The 15,809-nt window shown below is 37.1% G+C and overlaps 1 protein-coding gene across 2 annotated transcripts in view; it reads left to right on the top strand.

Moving 5' to 3' along the window:
- RASAL2 (RAS protein activator like 2) overlaps nucleotides 1–15,809 on the top strand; it is a 168,568-nt gene that overhangs the window by 32,271 nt on the left and 120,488 nt on the right. For both annotated transcript variants that reach the window (XM_014528353.1, XM_014528352.1), the window contains exon 2: nucleotides 5,183–5,310. In XM_014528353.1, coding sequence (XP_014383839.1) covers nucleotides 5,183–5,310 — 128 coding nt within the window. The remainder of the gene's footprint in view (nucleotides 1–5,182; nucleotides 5,311–15,809) is intronic.

The following is a 15,809-nucleotide window of genomic DNA, read 5'->3' as shown; positions in this document are numbered from 1 at the left end:
AGAAACATCGATGAGAGAGAAACATCGATCAGCTGCCTCCTGCACATCTCCCACTGGGGATGTGCCCGCAACCCAGGTACATGCCCTTGACCGGGATCGAACCTGGGACCCTTCAGTCCGCAGGCCGACGCTCTATCCACTGAGCCAAACAGGTTTCGGCGTCATCTGCCATCTTGATGCTGACCATCATTCATAATATTCCATTCAGTTACCTAATCTGTATAATTGTTTAAGCAGTGCTTGGCTCAGTGTGGGAATTATGGGACTTAGGCCTTTTTGCATGTCTCAGAAGTGGAAGAAAGTATATGATCTGCTCTTCCTGCCATGGCACGTGTGATCAGGTGTAGTGCAAACTATGTACTTGTGACGTGGTAGGAAGAAGCAAATCGAAACATTATAGGAAGTGTGTCCCATCCTAGCCATTTTCTTAAAAGATTACTTAGGTAATCTTAGTATTTAGGTAATAGCATCAAACTACTGTTTATCAAGTACTTGATTGCTATAAATAAGTCACATTTTCAAGGAACTTAGTATATTGTTCTCAGATAACTTATTGTGGCCTGTGATGAAACAGAGTTAGAACCCCCATGCTTAGGTCTCAGTGCTGCTGAGTCTGAGAGGGAGGCAGGAGAGGGACTCTTTTGCAAACTTTAGACGAAGGGAAATTATTCACCAGAAAGAAGTGTCACATGTTATCTCCTACCTGCCCTCTTTTACTCTTAGAAAGAAAGGGTGATGGTAAGCATAGGGGATTTACTGACTAGACACCAATGTTTCAGTTGCTTAGAAATTAGCCTGTAGTTGAAGAAAAACTAAAATGGTTACCTAAGGTTAAGATACATAATATAAATTTTTAACAAATAGTTGTGGTCTCATAGTGAATTTATGATAAGGATTAAAACTTATATTTTCATAAAGGGAAACATTTCTGAACTATGATTTTATAAAACATAGAATCATTTATTACTCAGTACCCTTATTACTCACCAGGGTTAGTGTGACCATATTTAAATCTACTGGGCCATTGATTCATGTGCACTGACATTTTAACATAATATGGAGGTGGGGAGGTAATGAGGCATAAAATAAATGAAATTAAACTTCATTTTAATACCTTGATGGATTTGTGGGTTTTTTCCCTATACTTTAAGAATGCAATAGAATGATTTAAAGTATATTGTATTGATGGGAAGTAATTAATAGCATCTGGCCTAGGCCTAGGGCAGACAGCATTAACACATTTATAAAATATTAAGAGAAAATAGTCCTTTGTGTACTTTGGGAAATTGATGTGTCCTTAGCTAGTTAGAGTACTATAGCTATGTTTTAAAGTTATTTATATGTATTTTTACTTCTATAAGATATTAGTGATTCTAATTCTGAAATTTTATAAAGAAACTAGAGACCTGGTGCATGAAATTCAGGTACAGGTAGGGTCCCTAGGCCTTGGTGGCGATCAGGGCCCATCAGGTTCCCCGCCTCCCTGCCTCCCGACCTCCTCCTTCCCTTGCTCCCTCAGTGCCCCACCCCACCCCACCCCCCTGGTTGCCTGCCATGTTCTGTGCTGCCCCCTGGTGGTCAGCACATGTCATAGCGAGTGATCAAACTCCCATTCTCCTGGTCGAACTCCCGAGGGGACACTTTGCATATTAGCCTTTTATATACAGATGCTTGTATTTGATTTTGAGTTCTAACCAAATTCAGAACCCAAACAAATCTGATCATTGAAATTTGAATGTTGGGAAGAACTTGCCATTTCTAAACCAAGTTAGTTCTGGCATGGAAATAAACACACACACACACACACACACACACACACACACACACCCCTTTCTACAATGGTTCAGACCCATGCAGTTTACAACTACTTGTTAGAAATGTGTTTCTTTTTTAATGTATTAAAATCTCCTTGATACAGATAGATTTCCCAAAACTGTGTCTTTGTTTTTTTTTTAGGTGGTACTAAGAATCAATGAAAGGCTGTTGAGACCGAATGAAACATTAGAGTTTGTGTTTTAGCTGGAGGAATGAATTTCTCTATAGAATCCTCTGTAAAACTTGTTTTGAATGGCAGTAAATAGGTTTGGGATTTTAAGAATTGCTTTTAACTTATGTTGGAATTTTTTTAAAATGTGGCTTGTAAATAATGTGATTCAAAAGCAACACGGATGAATTTCTAAGGAGCTGAAAGACACAAAAACAAAATTTCCCACAGCAATTTTTTTCTTTGACATTCTCCATATTCGGGTCATAGACTTAGTCTTTTCCACTCTATGCCTATTTCTGCTTCTAATTGGATCCCTTTTTTATTCTCCTATTGTCTTTTGAGATACTTTCTAAGTCTGGAAGAGACAAGATGCTAACCTTCTAAGAGGAAAGTTAATTTGTGGATATTTATAGATATGCCTAATGGAATTTCCAGTGAGTCTTTAAGAGAATTACTCCAGATGACACAGGGACATTCAGTGCTGATACTAATTTATATTTTGTCAGGAAACCCACATTATGCTGTAAATATAGTATTCTATAATCTAATTTTTATGGACAGGATCTGTCAATATTTTCTTGCTTACTAGAGATCATAAGATTACTGCTCAAATTAAATTACAGTGGGCAGTTTAGGTCACCCATGGTTAACTTACATAAGAAGGTTAGTCATTTGAATGAAAACTTGTCTGGGCCACAAAACCACCACATTTCCACATAAAGTAGGTGTATCCTTTCTGTTGAGGTAGTTGTGGTATTTGCTCTAAAAATAGGCCTACATTGTGGTAAAAATCTAATCCATTTGTTTATCCAAATCACATTAAGAAAATCAGCTTTTTAAAAATAAGTTTTTGTTGATTTCAGAGAGAGGAAGGGAGAGGGAGAGATAGAAACATCAATGAGAGAATCATTGATTGGCTGCCTCTTGCATGCCTCCTACTGGGGATCGAGCCCACAACCCAGACATGTGCCCTGACTGGCAATCAAACTGGAACCTCCTAGTTCAGTGATGGCGAACCTTTTGAGCTTGGCGTGTCAGCATTTTGAAAAACCCTAACTTAACTCTGGTGCCGTGTCACATATAGAAATTTTTTGGTATTTGCAATCATAGTAAAACAAAGACATATTTTTGATATTTATTTTATATATTTAAATGCCATTTAACAAAGAAAAATCAACCAAAAAAATGAGTGTGCGTGTCACCTCTGACACGCGTGTCATAGGTTCGCCATCACTGTCCTAGTTCATAGGTGGACACTCAACCACTGAGCCACTCCGGCCAGGCAAGAAAATCAGCTTTGATATGACTTTTAATTATAGGCAAGAATCTCCTATCGTGTCAAAAAGGATTAAGAGTCAATTCCTTTGAAGCTTTTTGTGATAATTTTAGGAAATTCTAACGTATAAAGAAAACTTTAAAATAATTTAAGATGCTTGGAATACAAGGAGAGAGTTGAGGGTGGCGTTGGTGTGGTATAGAGAAGCTGTAGATATAGCGAATCCCTCTCTGCACAGTGCAGAAGAGATTAGAAGAAGCTGGAAAATAGGGGGAAACTGTTGGTGAACTTGTCCAGCCAAGTCCTAGTAACATTATTAGTTCTTTGATTTTGAAATTGTTTTAGAGGGTAGTTGATAAGCTCCCCAAAACATGTAGAGCAACACATTTTAGAGAGAATAGGCAATTAAGTCCAAAGGAGCTTTGAAGATAATAATGGACACAATAAGGGGCCTTAAGAAGATAGACATATACCTAAACTACCCTAATTACTGACTTGTTACTTTCTATAGAACTCAGGCTATAGTTATGAATATTTGAGTAATTATAGTATAGGATATCATTTTAACTTTCTTACAGTCAGTCAATACCAGTAATACCATTCTGTGATAAAAAGACTGAAAGTCTGGCCCTGACCAGTTTGGCTCAGTGGATAGAGTGTCGGCCTGCGGACTGAAGGGTCCCAGGTTCGATTCCAGTCAAGGGCATGTACCTTGGTTGCGGGCACATCCCCAGTAGGGGGTGTGCAGGAGGCAGCTGATGGATGTTCCTCTCTCATCGATGTTTCTAACTCTCTATCCCTCTCCCTTCCTCTCTGTAAAAAAATCAATAAAATATATTTTTTTAAAAAGACTGAAAGTCTGTAGAAAGTAATAGTAATGAAAACATGCATCTAATAGATAAAATGCTCTTATTTATGATTCACAACTCTCCTGCTCTCAGGGGTTTTTGTTTTCTAACTTCTTCAGCTTGAGGTTGTCCTCTAGCATAATAATTAAACAGTAATAAGTAATGTATTTTAAATGATCCCTGCAAGTATATTCCTGAAAGGTATTAGTCCTTCATAACTAAAGATCTTTTACTATATATTGAACTGCCATAAAGTCTTATTTAATGGATCTAATGTGTTCTTATGATTAAGATATAAGGTTTACAACAGCCCAAAGAGTGAATAGTTTATATCAAAGAATTTTAAAGTGACAAAGTAATAGTAACCACTTGGTATTTTATAGGGAAATGAGACATTTACAAGAGTGGAGATATTTAGCTTTGACATTGTATACCCACATCTCTAAGAGACATCATGGTAACATGTTTAGATCTTTCCTTGAGTAAATTGCTTCCTATGATTTTAAGGTATTACTGGCCTCTAGTGGTAATATGCTATAGTTTAAACATTCTTAATTCTTATGAGTAACTAGAAAGAAAGCCTTTTTGAAGGTCTAAGCTGCCAATAAATTCACTTTCTCAGTTCTAGGTCAACAGTACTCTCAAAATGTGCAAGCAACAGCATCTTACTCTTAACGACCAGGGCCTCTATCTTTTGTTCTTGTCTCTGAGTCACCTTTTCCTCTTTATTTTGAATGATACTGGCTTAGCTCTGAAGTGACCTTTCATTATTTTAGGGCATATGCAGTAGTGATTACTGTGTCAAGTTTGTGCTTATGATTATAGAGTGTTTCAGCCCTCTTTTCTGCAGACTATAGACCAGTTTTTACTTCTCTTTGTTAACAGTTTTTATTTTCTTTTTTCTTAAAACAGTTTTTATTTTCTTAAGAGAAAGTTAAGATTTTAGTTTACCACTGAGATTCATGTTTAGAGTCATCTCTAATTTGATTTTGAAGAATGTTACATTTGAAATACTAGTTTGCTAAGCAGGATAATGATTTGTCACTTTTGTTTTTCATATTTGTTACCCAGATGTGAAAGGGCCACCTACGCATCGTCTGTCTTGTGGCCAGTCACCCTACACTGATACGACAACATGGGAGCGGAAGTATTGCATCCTCACAGACAGCCAGTTGGTGTTGCTCAACAAGGAGAAGGAGGTGAGAAGGGTATTATTGAGAAAAGCTACTTCCCTTTTCTGACCAAATTCCTGACATAATATAGTTTTTATTTGCATTTATGAAAATGGAGGCTTCATGAATGATAAACTATAACATGGCAGTTGCTGTAGCTCTACACAAAAGAACACAGCCTCTACCAGTACAAAAATGGCCAGCAAGGAGGACGCAAGGGAAAATAAACACTCTAACTCTCTTCTCCTGACTTCTGACTTCTTGTCAATGTTACCTGCTGGCCAAACCTAACTTGAAGTCAGAGGAAAAGATTACTCTTGATGTGTTCTGTAGAGGTTTGCTTCCTGAAACACACAGCAAGGTAGAGAAGGGCAGAGAATAGATCTGGAGAGGCAGACAGAATGTAATTAGTGCTATTCTAGGTGAACTTTCTGTCCCTCTAAATAAAAAAGTAAAAAACAACAACAGAACCCCTTGAACTTACCATATACTATGACTACTTTATTTATCAAATTGTTCAGTGTACAAATCCTTCCACATCCAAATAATTCATTTTCTTATTGGTGATTTATCACATGATGCCATTCTGATTTAGTAGGACCATTAGGCCATCCTATTCCCATCCTCCACAACATAAAAAAATAATGAATATGATCTTGACAAAGGGATAATGGAAGGGAAGGAGAAGACAAGATCTGATTCAATGAAAGAGAAAGATTAATTGCCATATATGTGTGTGTGTGTGTATATATATATAGCTATGGGTAGAGTATCGATATAATAAGTAAAATAATACTTTAATATAAAATTTTATTTTATTAAAATAATTTTTAAAGGGTCCTTTTCTTGAGCAATCTAGTATATGTGGACTGTGTTTATGTTAAGTAGACAAATAATAAAAATTGGTAGAGTGAATATTAGTAGAGAAGATTTTTAGTTACCAATTTGAATAAACAGATCATTCAAAATGCACATTTTAATAAACATACTCTGTCTTCAGTTTTTTTAAAATCACAGTTATGAACAGATCATTTGTCATCTTTATGCCCTTCCTTACATTTTATTCAGTTTAGTACTGTAAGAAATGTAATAGTCTAAGGATAGATAGCATAAACATGCCTTATCTAGAACCAAGATATAACCCACTGATTAGATATTACTGATCATTTGAATAATCCAGGCCTGGGTCCTCTTTTGTCTCATAAAATAACTGTCCATGATGAAAAATTTCCAAAAAACAGTATCTTAGGTACTTTATGCCTGTTCATGCCAGTCATCATGAGTAACCCTAGATGCCCGGGGAACTCATCATCTCCCACACTCTCTTTTTGGCTCTGTAGATCTCCTTTTCTGTCTCTGCCATTCAGTCATTCTTCCCTACCTCTTGGAACCCCTTCACTCTGCCCTCTGCAACTTACGGTCCGTCAGCAGCAAACTCAGCCGTTCTTCCACCTCTTCCTGAAGGAGTCCCTTAATTTTTGGTCTCATGAGAACCTGTATCTTCCCTGAGGACACTGTCTTCTGTGAGGTCCTGTCAAGTGTTGGCTGTTTTTCTCCCATAGCCCTCAGACCATGCTGCCTATAGTAGTTGTCCTTCTCCTCCCATGGCTGCTTCCTGTCTGACCTCTCCCCAACCCCTTTACACCTGGTCTGCCCCTCACACCTCTGATATCCTTTCTTCCCTCTTCACCTGGCCTGAATATTATGGTCAATCATTGTCATTGCTCCCTTGCACACTATTCCCTTGCCCTTCTCTTGCATCATCATTCTCACTTGACAGTGAGACAGCTCACTTAAATACTGCTCCTCATCTTCCCTGCCTGCTTCCATGCAGCATAATGTGTCTGGAGAAAATCACTCCACCATACTGATGGTCTTTAAACTAATGACTGCAAGCCTCATGTGAGCCCCTAATGTTGCTTGGCAATTACAAAACTTTCTTCTAGTCCAATTATTCTGGACGACCAATTTATGTGTGGTGAAGGACCAGTTTTTTCTCCCACCTCATTGTGAACAGTAAAATATAATAAAATGAAATTTGTAAAAAAGACAAAAATACAAACCCAAAATTTTTATTAGATTTAACAAAAATAAAATTACAATTAAAAAAATATACACAGAGTGATCATAACATAGGAAAAGAAGAAATAGAATTACAAAATTTACACATGTTCCTGGAAAGTGTGTTGTACAATGAGACAAATCCACTGATCTCAACTTCTGTACTGTTACATTGTTTATTAGTAACAAACAATTTGTAGAGCGGCACGTTGGACCACACTTTGCGTAGCACAATCCAAAGTGATTTCCAAGGTTTTTTTTACATCTCTTCCTCTTTTCTTAAAAATCCTTTCTCTATTACCCTCCCTTACAGTTGACTACTTTGCTTCTTTCTTCACTGAGAAGACTCAAGCACTCAGAAGGGAACTTCTGCATACTCCATTACCATGTCTACCTATCCACCAGCACCTGTTACCTATACCCTGACTTCCCGCCTTTAACTATGGTTCAGCTGACCATAATTCGACAATCCGTCCCTGCATGGGTGCCCATTCTAAGGATGTAGCACTAACAATTCTCCCCCACCCCTTTAGTTTTTCAATTTTTTGCTGTCCACTAGCTCATCCCCACCAGCATGCTATTATTTCTCCTATCTTAAAAGAAAAAATAATCTGATATCAACCTCACTTCTGCATCCAGTTACCATCCTTTTCTGCTTCCCTTAATAGCAAAAATTCTCAAAACTTGTAAGCTCACTGTCTCTAATTCCTCTTCTCTTGTTCTCGCTTAAACTACTCTGATCAGACTGTTACCCATAGTACTCTGTCAAAATTAATCTTGTTAAATTCACTGGTGACCTCCAAATTACTGAATTCAGTGGTCAGTTCTCATCTGATTTAATATGTCCGTGGCATTTAATGCAGTTGATGGCTCATTTCTTCTTCTAGAACAACTCTCTTCCCTTGGCTTCCCTGACACTGTGCTCAGTTTTCTTCTTGCCTCTCTGGCAATTCCTTCTAAGTCATCTTTGCAGATTTCTTTTTTCTCCAAATCTTTACAGGGGAGTGCCAGTCCGTGGACATCACTTATCTAATCTTATGACCTTAAACACCCTCTAATGCTGATGATTCCTAATTTTATGTCTTAAGCCTACACATAGGCTCTGTTCTCTATCTAGACTCACATATCCATCTGCTCATTACACATCTCTACTTGGATAGTAATAGTCATGTTCAACAAGCCCCACACTGATCCCCTAGTCTTCCGAAGCCTTCCAGAGACCTTCTCCTTCTTCATTAATGACAGCTCCATCCTTCCTAGTTCCAAAGGCTCACTGTGATCCAGCTACTCTGGCTTCGGCACTGTCCTTGAGCACATCAGACATGTTCCTGCCTCAAAGCCTTAGCCTTGGCTTTTCCTTTAAGATATTTGAATGATTTACTTTCTCACCTCCTTGAACTCTTTGCTTAGATATCACCTGCTTAATATAGGCCTACCTATTTAAAATTGCCACCCCTGCCCTGGCTGGGTAGCTCAGTTGGTTAGAGCATCATCCTAATATGCCAAGGTTGCTGGTTCGATCCCCGGTCAGGGCACATACAGGAAGCAACCAATGAATTCATAAATTAGTGGAACAGATAGATGTTTCTCCCTCTCTGTCTCTTTCTGTCTCTCTTTCTCCCTTCCTTCCCCCCCCCACTCAAGTCAGTCAATCAAATAAATAAATAAATTGCAACCCCTCCTGTATCTCCATCCAGAACATCTGATCTAATTATGTGGCTCTAATTTTATTTTGTCCCAGAGCATTTGCCACTTTCTAAAATGCTATCGAATTTATTTGTTATGTTTATTGTCTTTCTTCCACTACTGGAATGTAGGCTTTAGGGCAAGGATTTTTTTCTGTTTTGTTCAATGTTGTATCCCTCAGTGCTTATTACAGTTCTTGATACATAAGTAAATTCTCAATAAATATTTGTTTAATAAATTTTGAAAAAGCCAAATTATAAATTTGATTCCTGAAGATCCATTTGCTTAATATAAGTGTGAGAGGAGATGCACCTGTCCTTTTATCTTTTATTTTTGTGTGATAAATTTTTCCAGAGCATGAGGCTTAATTCCATGTTTTCTCCCTAAAACTAGATGATAAAAGAGGATAAAAATCCATAAAATGCTTTTCTATTGTTAATATGTGATTCCATCTGTATTTATTGAACATGTATTATGTGTGCAGTATTGTGATTGCAAAGATACAGGTTTGGGGGACATATTATGGTAAATTAAAAGTTATAACCATTTGGAACTCCATGCAGGTAGTGTTTGCACAACTTTGTGAATGTACTAAATGTCACTGAGTTAATTCACTTTAAAATGGTTAATTTTAAGTTAAGTGAATGTCACCTCAGTAAATTATTTTTTCTTAAGATTATAATATAATCACAAGGAAAGATTAACTGAGATATTGCCTGGAGTGGGTTATGGTGCAAACTAGAGAATGCCAAAAAAGGTTTTACAGAGAAATCTGTGATTAGGTCATGTCCAGGGACAAATAGAAGCTCACCTGGAGGAAAAGAAGGGAAGGATATTTCATGTATAAGGAGACAGATCAGGAAAAATCTCTCTCTTTGGTAAATTGCGAAATGCTCAGGATCCTTGGAATACAGCTTGAAGAAAAGTGATGACTGTCAAGAATCAAATGAGAAAGTGCCTTGAAGGCCATGCTAAGGAATTTGGACTTAATTCTGGAAATGATTTGGACCATGGAAAGGTATTTGAACAGGTCAGTGACATCATCAGATTTGATTCTTAGAAAAGTAACTGTTAATCCTGTGGAAAATTGAGTGAATGTTACTGGAAGAAAATAGAAAGTTAGGTTACTGTAATAGACCAGGTAAGGGATGAGCAGTTCCTGAAATAGTTTGCAAAAATAGTTAATGTCTGAGACAGATATGTTCTACCATTATTAAGTTGGAAAAACCAAATTAAGTCTCTAGGATAAGAAAATGTTAAGCCATTGCTGTACCTACTACATAAATGATAAATTTAATATTCTGTTAATTTCATTACAAGAAATGATTAGAAATCTATTATTTGTGTGTGTGTGTGTGTGTGTGTGAGTGTGTGTGTCTGTGTGTGTGTGTGTGTGTGTGTCTGTCTGTCGTCACTATCTCTCAGCCACACTATCAGCAGGAGTATAACTCTCACCCTCAGAAGTTTTCATGAACAAGTTAGAATTTCTTGAAACAAGGAATTTAAGGAATTTCCTGTTAAAATTATCTAAAAAGGCTGTTTTAAACCTTAATGAATCATGGGGGTGTTTATTGCTGTGCTACAGAAATCAATTAAGAAGATTCTGTAAGGATTTAAACTGAATCCTTAGCCAGGCACTGCTGGAATGTGGGAGGATTATATTAGTCTAGCATCACTTGTGCATTCAGTGTGTGGGATCTTTTAATGCTCTCTCTTAACTCTGCATGTTTCCTGTCAGAAACAGGAAAAAGTCTGCCTGGGGGATGTACATGGGAAGAGTGTTAAATACACCGATTGCCAATTTGGGAATGTAGCAGAAGGGTAGGTCTGGGCAGAATGCTGAAAGAAGAGAAGTCTGCCAGGAGTATCACCTTGAGAAATGACTCACTGGCTTAGTAAATTGCTTCATGTAAATTGTGCCAAATAGGCATTGCTTATGTGTTATGAGATATACTTCCCTGCCTGGATGCCAGGAAAGGCCCCAGCTGGCTTGGCACTAAGCCATTTTAAAGAGGGTGTAGGAGGTCATTTGAATTCCATTTTGCTTGCAAGAGATAAGACCAAGTAAACCAGAGATTAAGGAGTTGAGGGAAATGGTGGAGAAGGCAATCATGAACCCCTCTGAGTGCAGCCAGTATAAAAATACAAAAAAAAAAGAAAGCAAAATTTGTTGAGTTTCTTTGGCAATAACAAGTCATTAGGAAGAATTAACATGGCTCCATTTTTCATTTTTCTTCATTCAGACTCTACTTTCTGTATGTGGAATTTTTAAAGCAGGATACTAGTGCACAGGCACCGGGGTAATAATAATGTAATTTTAAGATAAAATTTTTTTTCTTGCTTTGTTTGGGAAAGCAGTATTTATACTCATATTAATGAAAATAGCAATTAGGCTTTTACACAAACAGCCAAAAATTGGCTGTTACTTATCCTGGGGTAACTACCCATGGCATATTTCATTCAAAATGACTTTCAGATTATTCAGCAGATACATAATGTGTCCCTATTGGTCATGTGGGAAATTCATGTGTTAGGAGTTATAAAGAATAAGACACAGTTCTCTCCTCTCTCCCCCACATACCAAATTTAGTTTTGGAAATAAGACAAATAATTTTAAAATGGCATTTGAGAAATATCACAAATAAACTGGATAGAATAAAAGAAAGAAATCCATTTATTCTAAAGGACTATAGTCTATGTCATTAAGATGTTGTTGGTAATGGGCAGTTACCAAAGGAAGCTTAAGAAAGGAAGGGATTTGATCACAGTTATGAATATGTTTTAAATATGTTTTTTATTGATTTCAGAGAGAGGAAGGGAAAGGGAGAGGGAGAGAGATATAGAAACATCTATAAGAGATTAAATCATGTATCCACTGCCTCCTGTGTGCCCCCTACTGGGAATCGAGCCCCCAACCCAGGCATGTGCCCTGATCCGGAATCAAACCATGACCTCCTAGTTCATGGGTCAATGCTCAACCACTGAGCCATACCAGCTGGGCTGTGTTGTGAATATTAATCTATAGGATGTATTAGAAGAGGGGGAGATAGGAAGGAGAAAGACCAATTAAGAGACTACCATTCCTCTGATTTAAAAACTTGAAAGGTTTCCCAGTGCTTCCTGAATTATGCATGGTCTGGTATTAATGCCCTCGCAATGTGGTCATAATATATTTTGGTGTTTTACCCCATTTCTCCCCTTGAAGCGACTCTAATTAAATTGGCCTACTCCCTGTTCCAAAACTAAATTAAAAAGTTATATGCTTATCAACTTCTTAGCTGATATTATTTATTTTTCTTTTGCCTACAATGGCCAACCTCTCTACCTATTAAATATTCATTCATTCATTTGTGGGTTGGAGCTCTTTTAAGATTTGGGGATTGACTGGTAAGATACAAGCTGTTAACTTACATGGAATTAGTTGTACAAAGGAATAATTATAATTCAATGTAGTAAGTATAGTGACAGAGAAAAATCCGTTATTGGAGGAACCTCAGGAAGGTGTACCTGGACCCTACTCCCTTAGGGAATTGGTAGAAAGGGAAGACTCCTGGAAGAGGCAATGTCTGTACTGCACCTTAGGATGAATAGTTTTACCTGTTAGGTAAAGAATAGAAAAGAAAATGGGGGAAATATTTTAAGCTGAGACAACAGACTAAGCAAAGGCACTACACAATAGGGGCTATATTAGGGAAATGCAAGCAATTTGATGTTCCTAGAACGTAAAGTCTGAAGCTGATACTTTTAGCAGAAGAGTTCTTTTTTTGTAGAAAAGCTTATGAGAAGCCCTATACAGCAAACGGTTCAGAATTATGCCCTGGCTGAAGCAGAAGGCTGCTTTTACCCATCACATACATCCACTGTATCAGGATACAGTAGACTTGAGTATCACTTAAACATTCTTTAGAGAAAAAATTACAGTGTTTTCTTTTGCTAGTTAGCATAAACTTGGTTTCCTTTACTTGACTATTTAATCTGCATATACACAGATTAAAATTGAAGTTATTTTATGTATAATTCTAAACAAAATGAAAGGCAATTTGTAGAAAATATGAGGTATATGTATATAAATAGTATTTTCTAAGTAACTTAATTTATTTGTGCATGTTGCTCCTCCATTGTCATGGATGGTTTGGAACTAACCATCAGGATTAGAATTCAGAAATTACGTGTGACTTTGTTATTAGCACAGCTTAAATACCTGAGAAGCCATTTACTCCTTACTGTGTTCCATTTGCCTCATCTGCAATGGAATGAATTAAAGTGCTTGATTTTATTTTTTTCCTGTGGAAAAATTGGACTCAGGGCACAGTACAAGGCCAAAGAGGTTAAAAAGAATTCCTCTCATGTTATAGAATCTGGAAGATACACAAATTTTAAAGACTAATTCAGTATAAACAATAAATGTGTACTAGTAAATGTCCTGGCTGGTGTGGCTCACTTGGTTGGGTGGTGTCCTATGCACCAAAGGTTGCCAGTTCATTTCCTGGTCAGAGTAATGTCCAGGTTGTGGGCTCCATCCCTGGTAGCAGGCGTGCTGCAGGTAGCACATCAGTGTTCTGCTCTCACACTGATGTTTTTCTCTCTCTTCCTCTCCCTTCCTCTCTCTCTAAAAATCAATAAAAAATATTTAAAAAATTAAACTAGTAAACTAAATTAGGGCAATTAGAATGGACAACATAGCTTTTCTAAAATTGACTTTCTAAAACTGATTCTTTGATTTGGTATCCCCTTATTTTTTTTAGAATGTGTACAAAGATTGGTGAACTCTAGCTTAGTTTGAAAATACTTGAAATATGAACCCTCTGATTTTCAAGTAGATCAATATCTTGTAAAAATATTTTACATAGGCATCAATCTATAATGTTGTAAAAGATTCATAAGAAGTGCAGGTTTAGAATAAAAGTCAACACTATTCTCCCATATATCCCAAGTGAGAGATAGTATACCCCAATTTTAAGTGATACTTTGAATGAAACCTTTTATTATATTCTAAGTTACAATAGTGGGAAATGAAGAGTCTACACAAAAACTTTGAGAAAATAATTGTGAGTGAAATTTAGGCCCAGATAAGTTTTATATATTTTATGTATCTTCTCCTTAGACATGGTAGAGGCAAAGTATATGATAATAGAAGCCATTTCTTATTTTTTTCCAAATGTGGCCTTTATACATTTTCACAGGAAAGATCATAGGTCATTTCCTCCTATAATATAAAAAATAACTACTACATTTTTTCCTTATAGCTTGAATTTTCATTATTTCAGATAATTGGTGCTTTTAGAACTTTGAGGAAAATGGTTTTTTATTTAGGTTCCTGTTTGTTCAAAGATACAAACTTTCTACTCTACTTGTATTTACCCCTATTCCTTTCTACTTTTAAGGCAGGTAGAGGTTACATTTTTGCCTCTTACTAGATGAGAGTTATTTAACCTCTCTGTACTACTCTTTTAATTATTTAAGTAGAGATAATATAATTTTCATCCTGAAAGGGCTGGATGACTTAGATTACCATTTGTAAAGTTTTATATTACAGAGTGCTTTTGGAATAGTTCATCTCTTTATTGATGCTATTATTTGGTTTCCCCTTACTTTTTTAGAATGTTACCATTGTTAATTCTGCTTCTTGATTTCTCAGTATGCAAGTAATGTAAGCATAGTTACGGTAATGAGGAAATGGTGAATTTTTGCTCCTATAAAGATTGTGAAAATTTTCAGTCCATTATGAAGACATTAGGACTTCGCTCTTCAGATTCTCAGTGGCACAGAGAGAGTTTCCCTTGCTATCGCCCGCTTGACCCCAGTCATAGGAGTTGGATTACTGAGGCAAAGTAGAAAACATATACATTCAAGCCTGTGTGTATCCCAGTTTCTCTGGATCAGTTGATGTGATATGCATATACTGAAATCATTTGTAAAAATAAATTATTCCTCATCTTTAAAAGGGGGGTAATAACGGCTCCCTCATAATGTCACTCATGTAAAATCCATAGCCCTGCACATAGCAAGAACTCAGTGCTAGTCATTATTATTGAAATTGTTGAAATTTCAACACGAGAGTCATAAGAAATAAGAAACTATGATTAATTACTGATATATTTTGCCAAACTAAGATGTTACCAATACTATTCTTAATTTTGATAAAGGTTACTAGCAAAATCTCACTGAAAATGTATTTTATTAACTACTAGAGCAGTGATTCTCATCCTTCCTAATGCTGCGACCCTTTAATACAGTTCCTCATGTTGTGGTGACCCCCAACCATAAAATTACTTTTGTTGCTACTTCATAACTGTAATTTTGCTACTGTTATGAATCGTAATGTAAATATCTGATATGCAGGATGTATTTTCATTGTTACAAATTGAACATAATTAAAGCATAGTGATTAATCACAAAAACAATATGTAATTATATATGTGTTTTCCGATGGTCTTAGGCGACCCCTGTGAAAGGGTCGTTTGACCCCCAAAGGGGTCGCGACCCACAGGTTGAGAACCACTGTACTAGAGGCTAGGTGCACGAAATTCGGGCATGGGTAGGGTCCCTAGGCCTGGCCAGTGATCAGGGCCAAACGGAGCCTTCCAGCTGCTGGCTGGGGCCTTCCTTCACTCCGCACTGCCCCCTGGTGGTCAGCACACATCATAGTGAGCTATCGAACTCCCTGTCTCCCGGTCAAACTCCTGAGGGGACACTGCATATTAGCCTTTATATATATATACTAGAGGCCCGGTGCACAAAAATTTGTGCACTCGCGGGGGGGGGGGGGGGGGGGGGGG

This window comes from Myotis brandtii, unplaced genomic scaffold (genome assembly GCF_000412655.1).
Source record: "Myotis brandtii unplaced genomic scaffold, ASM41265v1 scaffold630, whole genome shotgun sequence".
Taxonomy (NCBI): Eukaryota; Metazoa; Chordata; class Mammalia; order Chiroptera; family Vespertilionidae; genus Myotis; species Myotis brandtii.
Note: the sequence above shows the minus strand (reverse complement) of the source record. Positions and strands in the feature narration are given on the sequence as shown.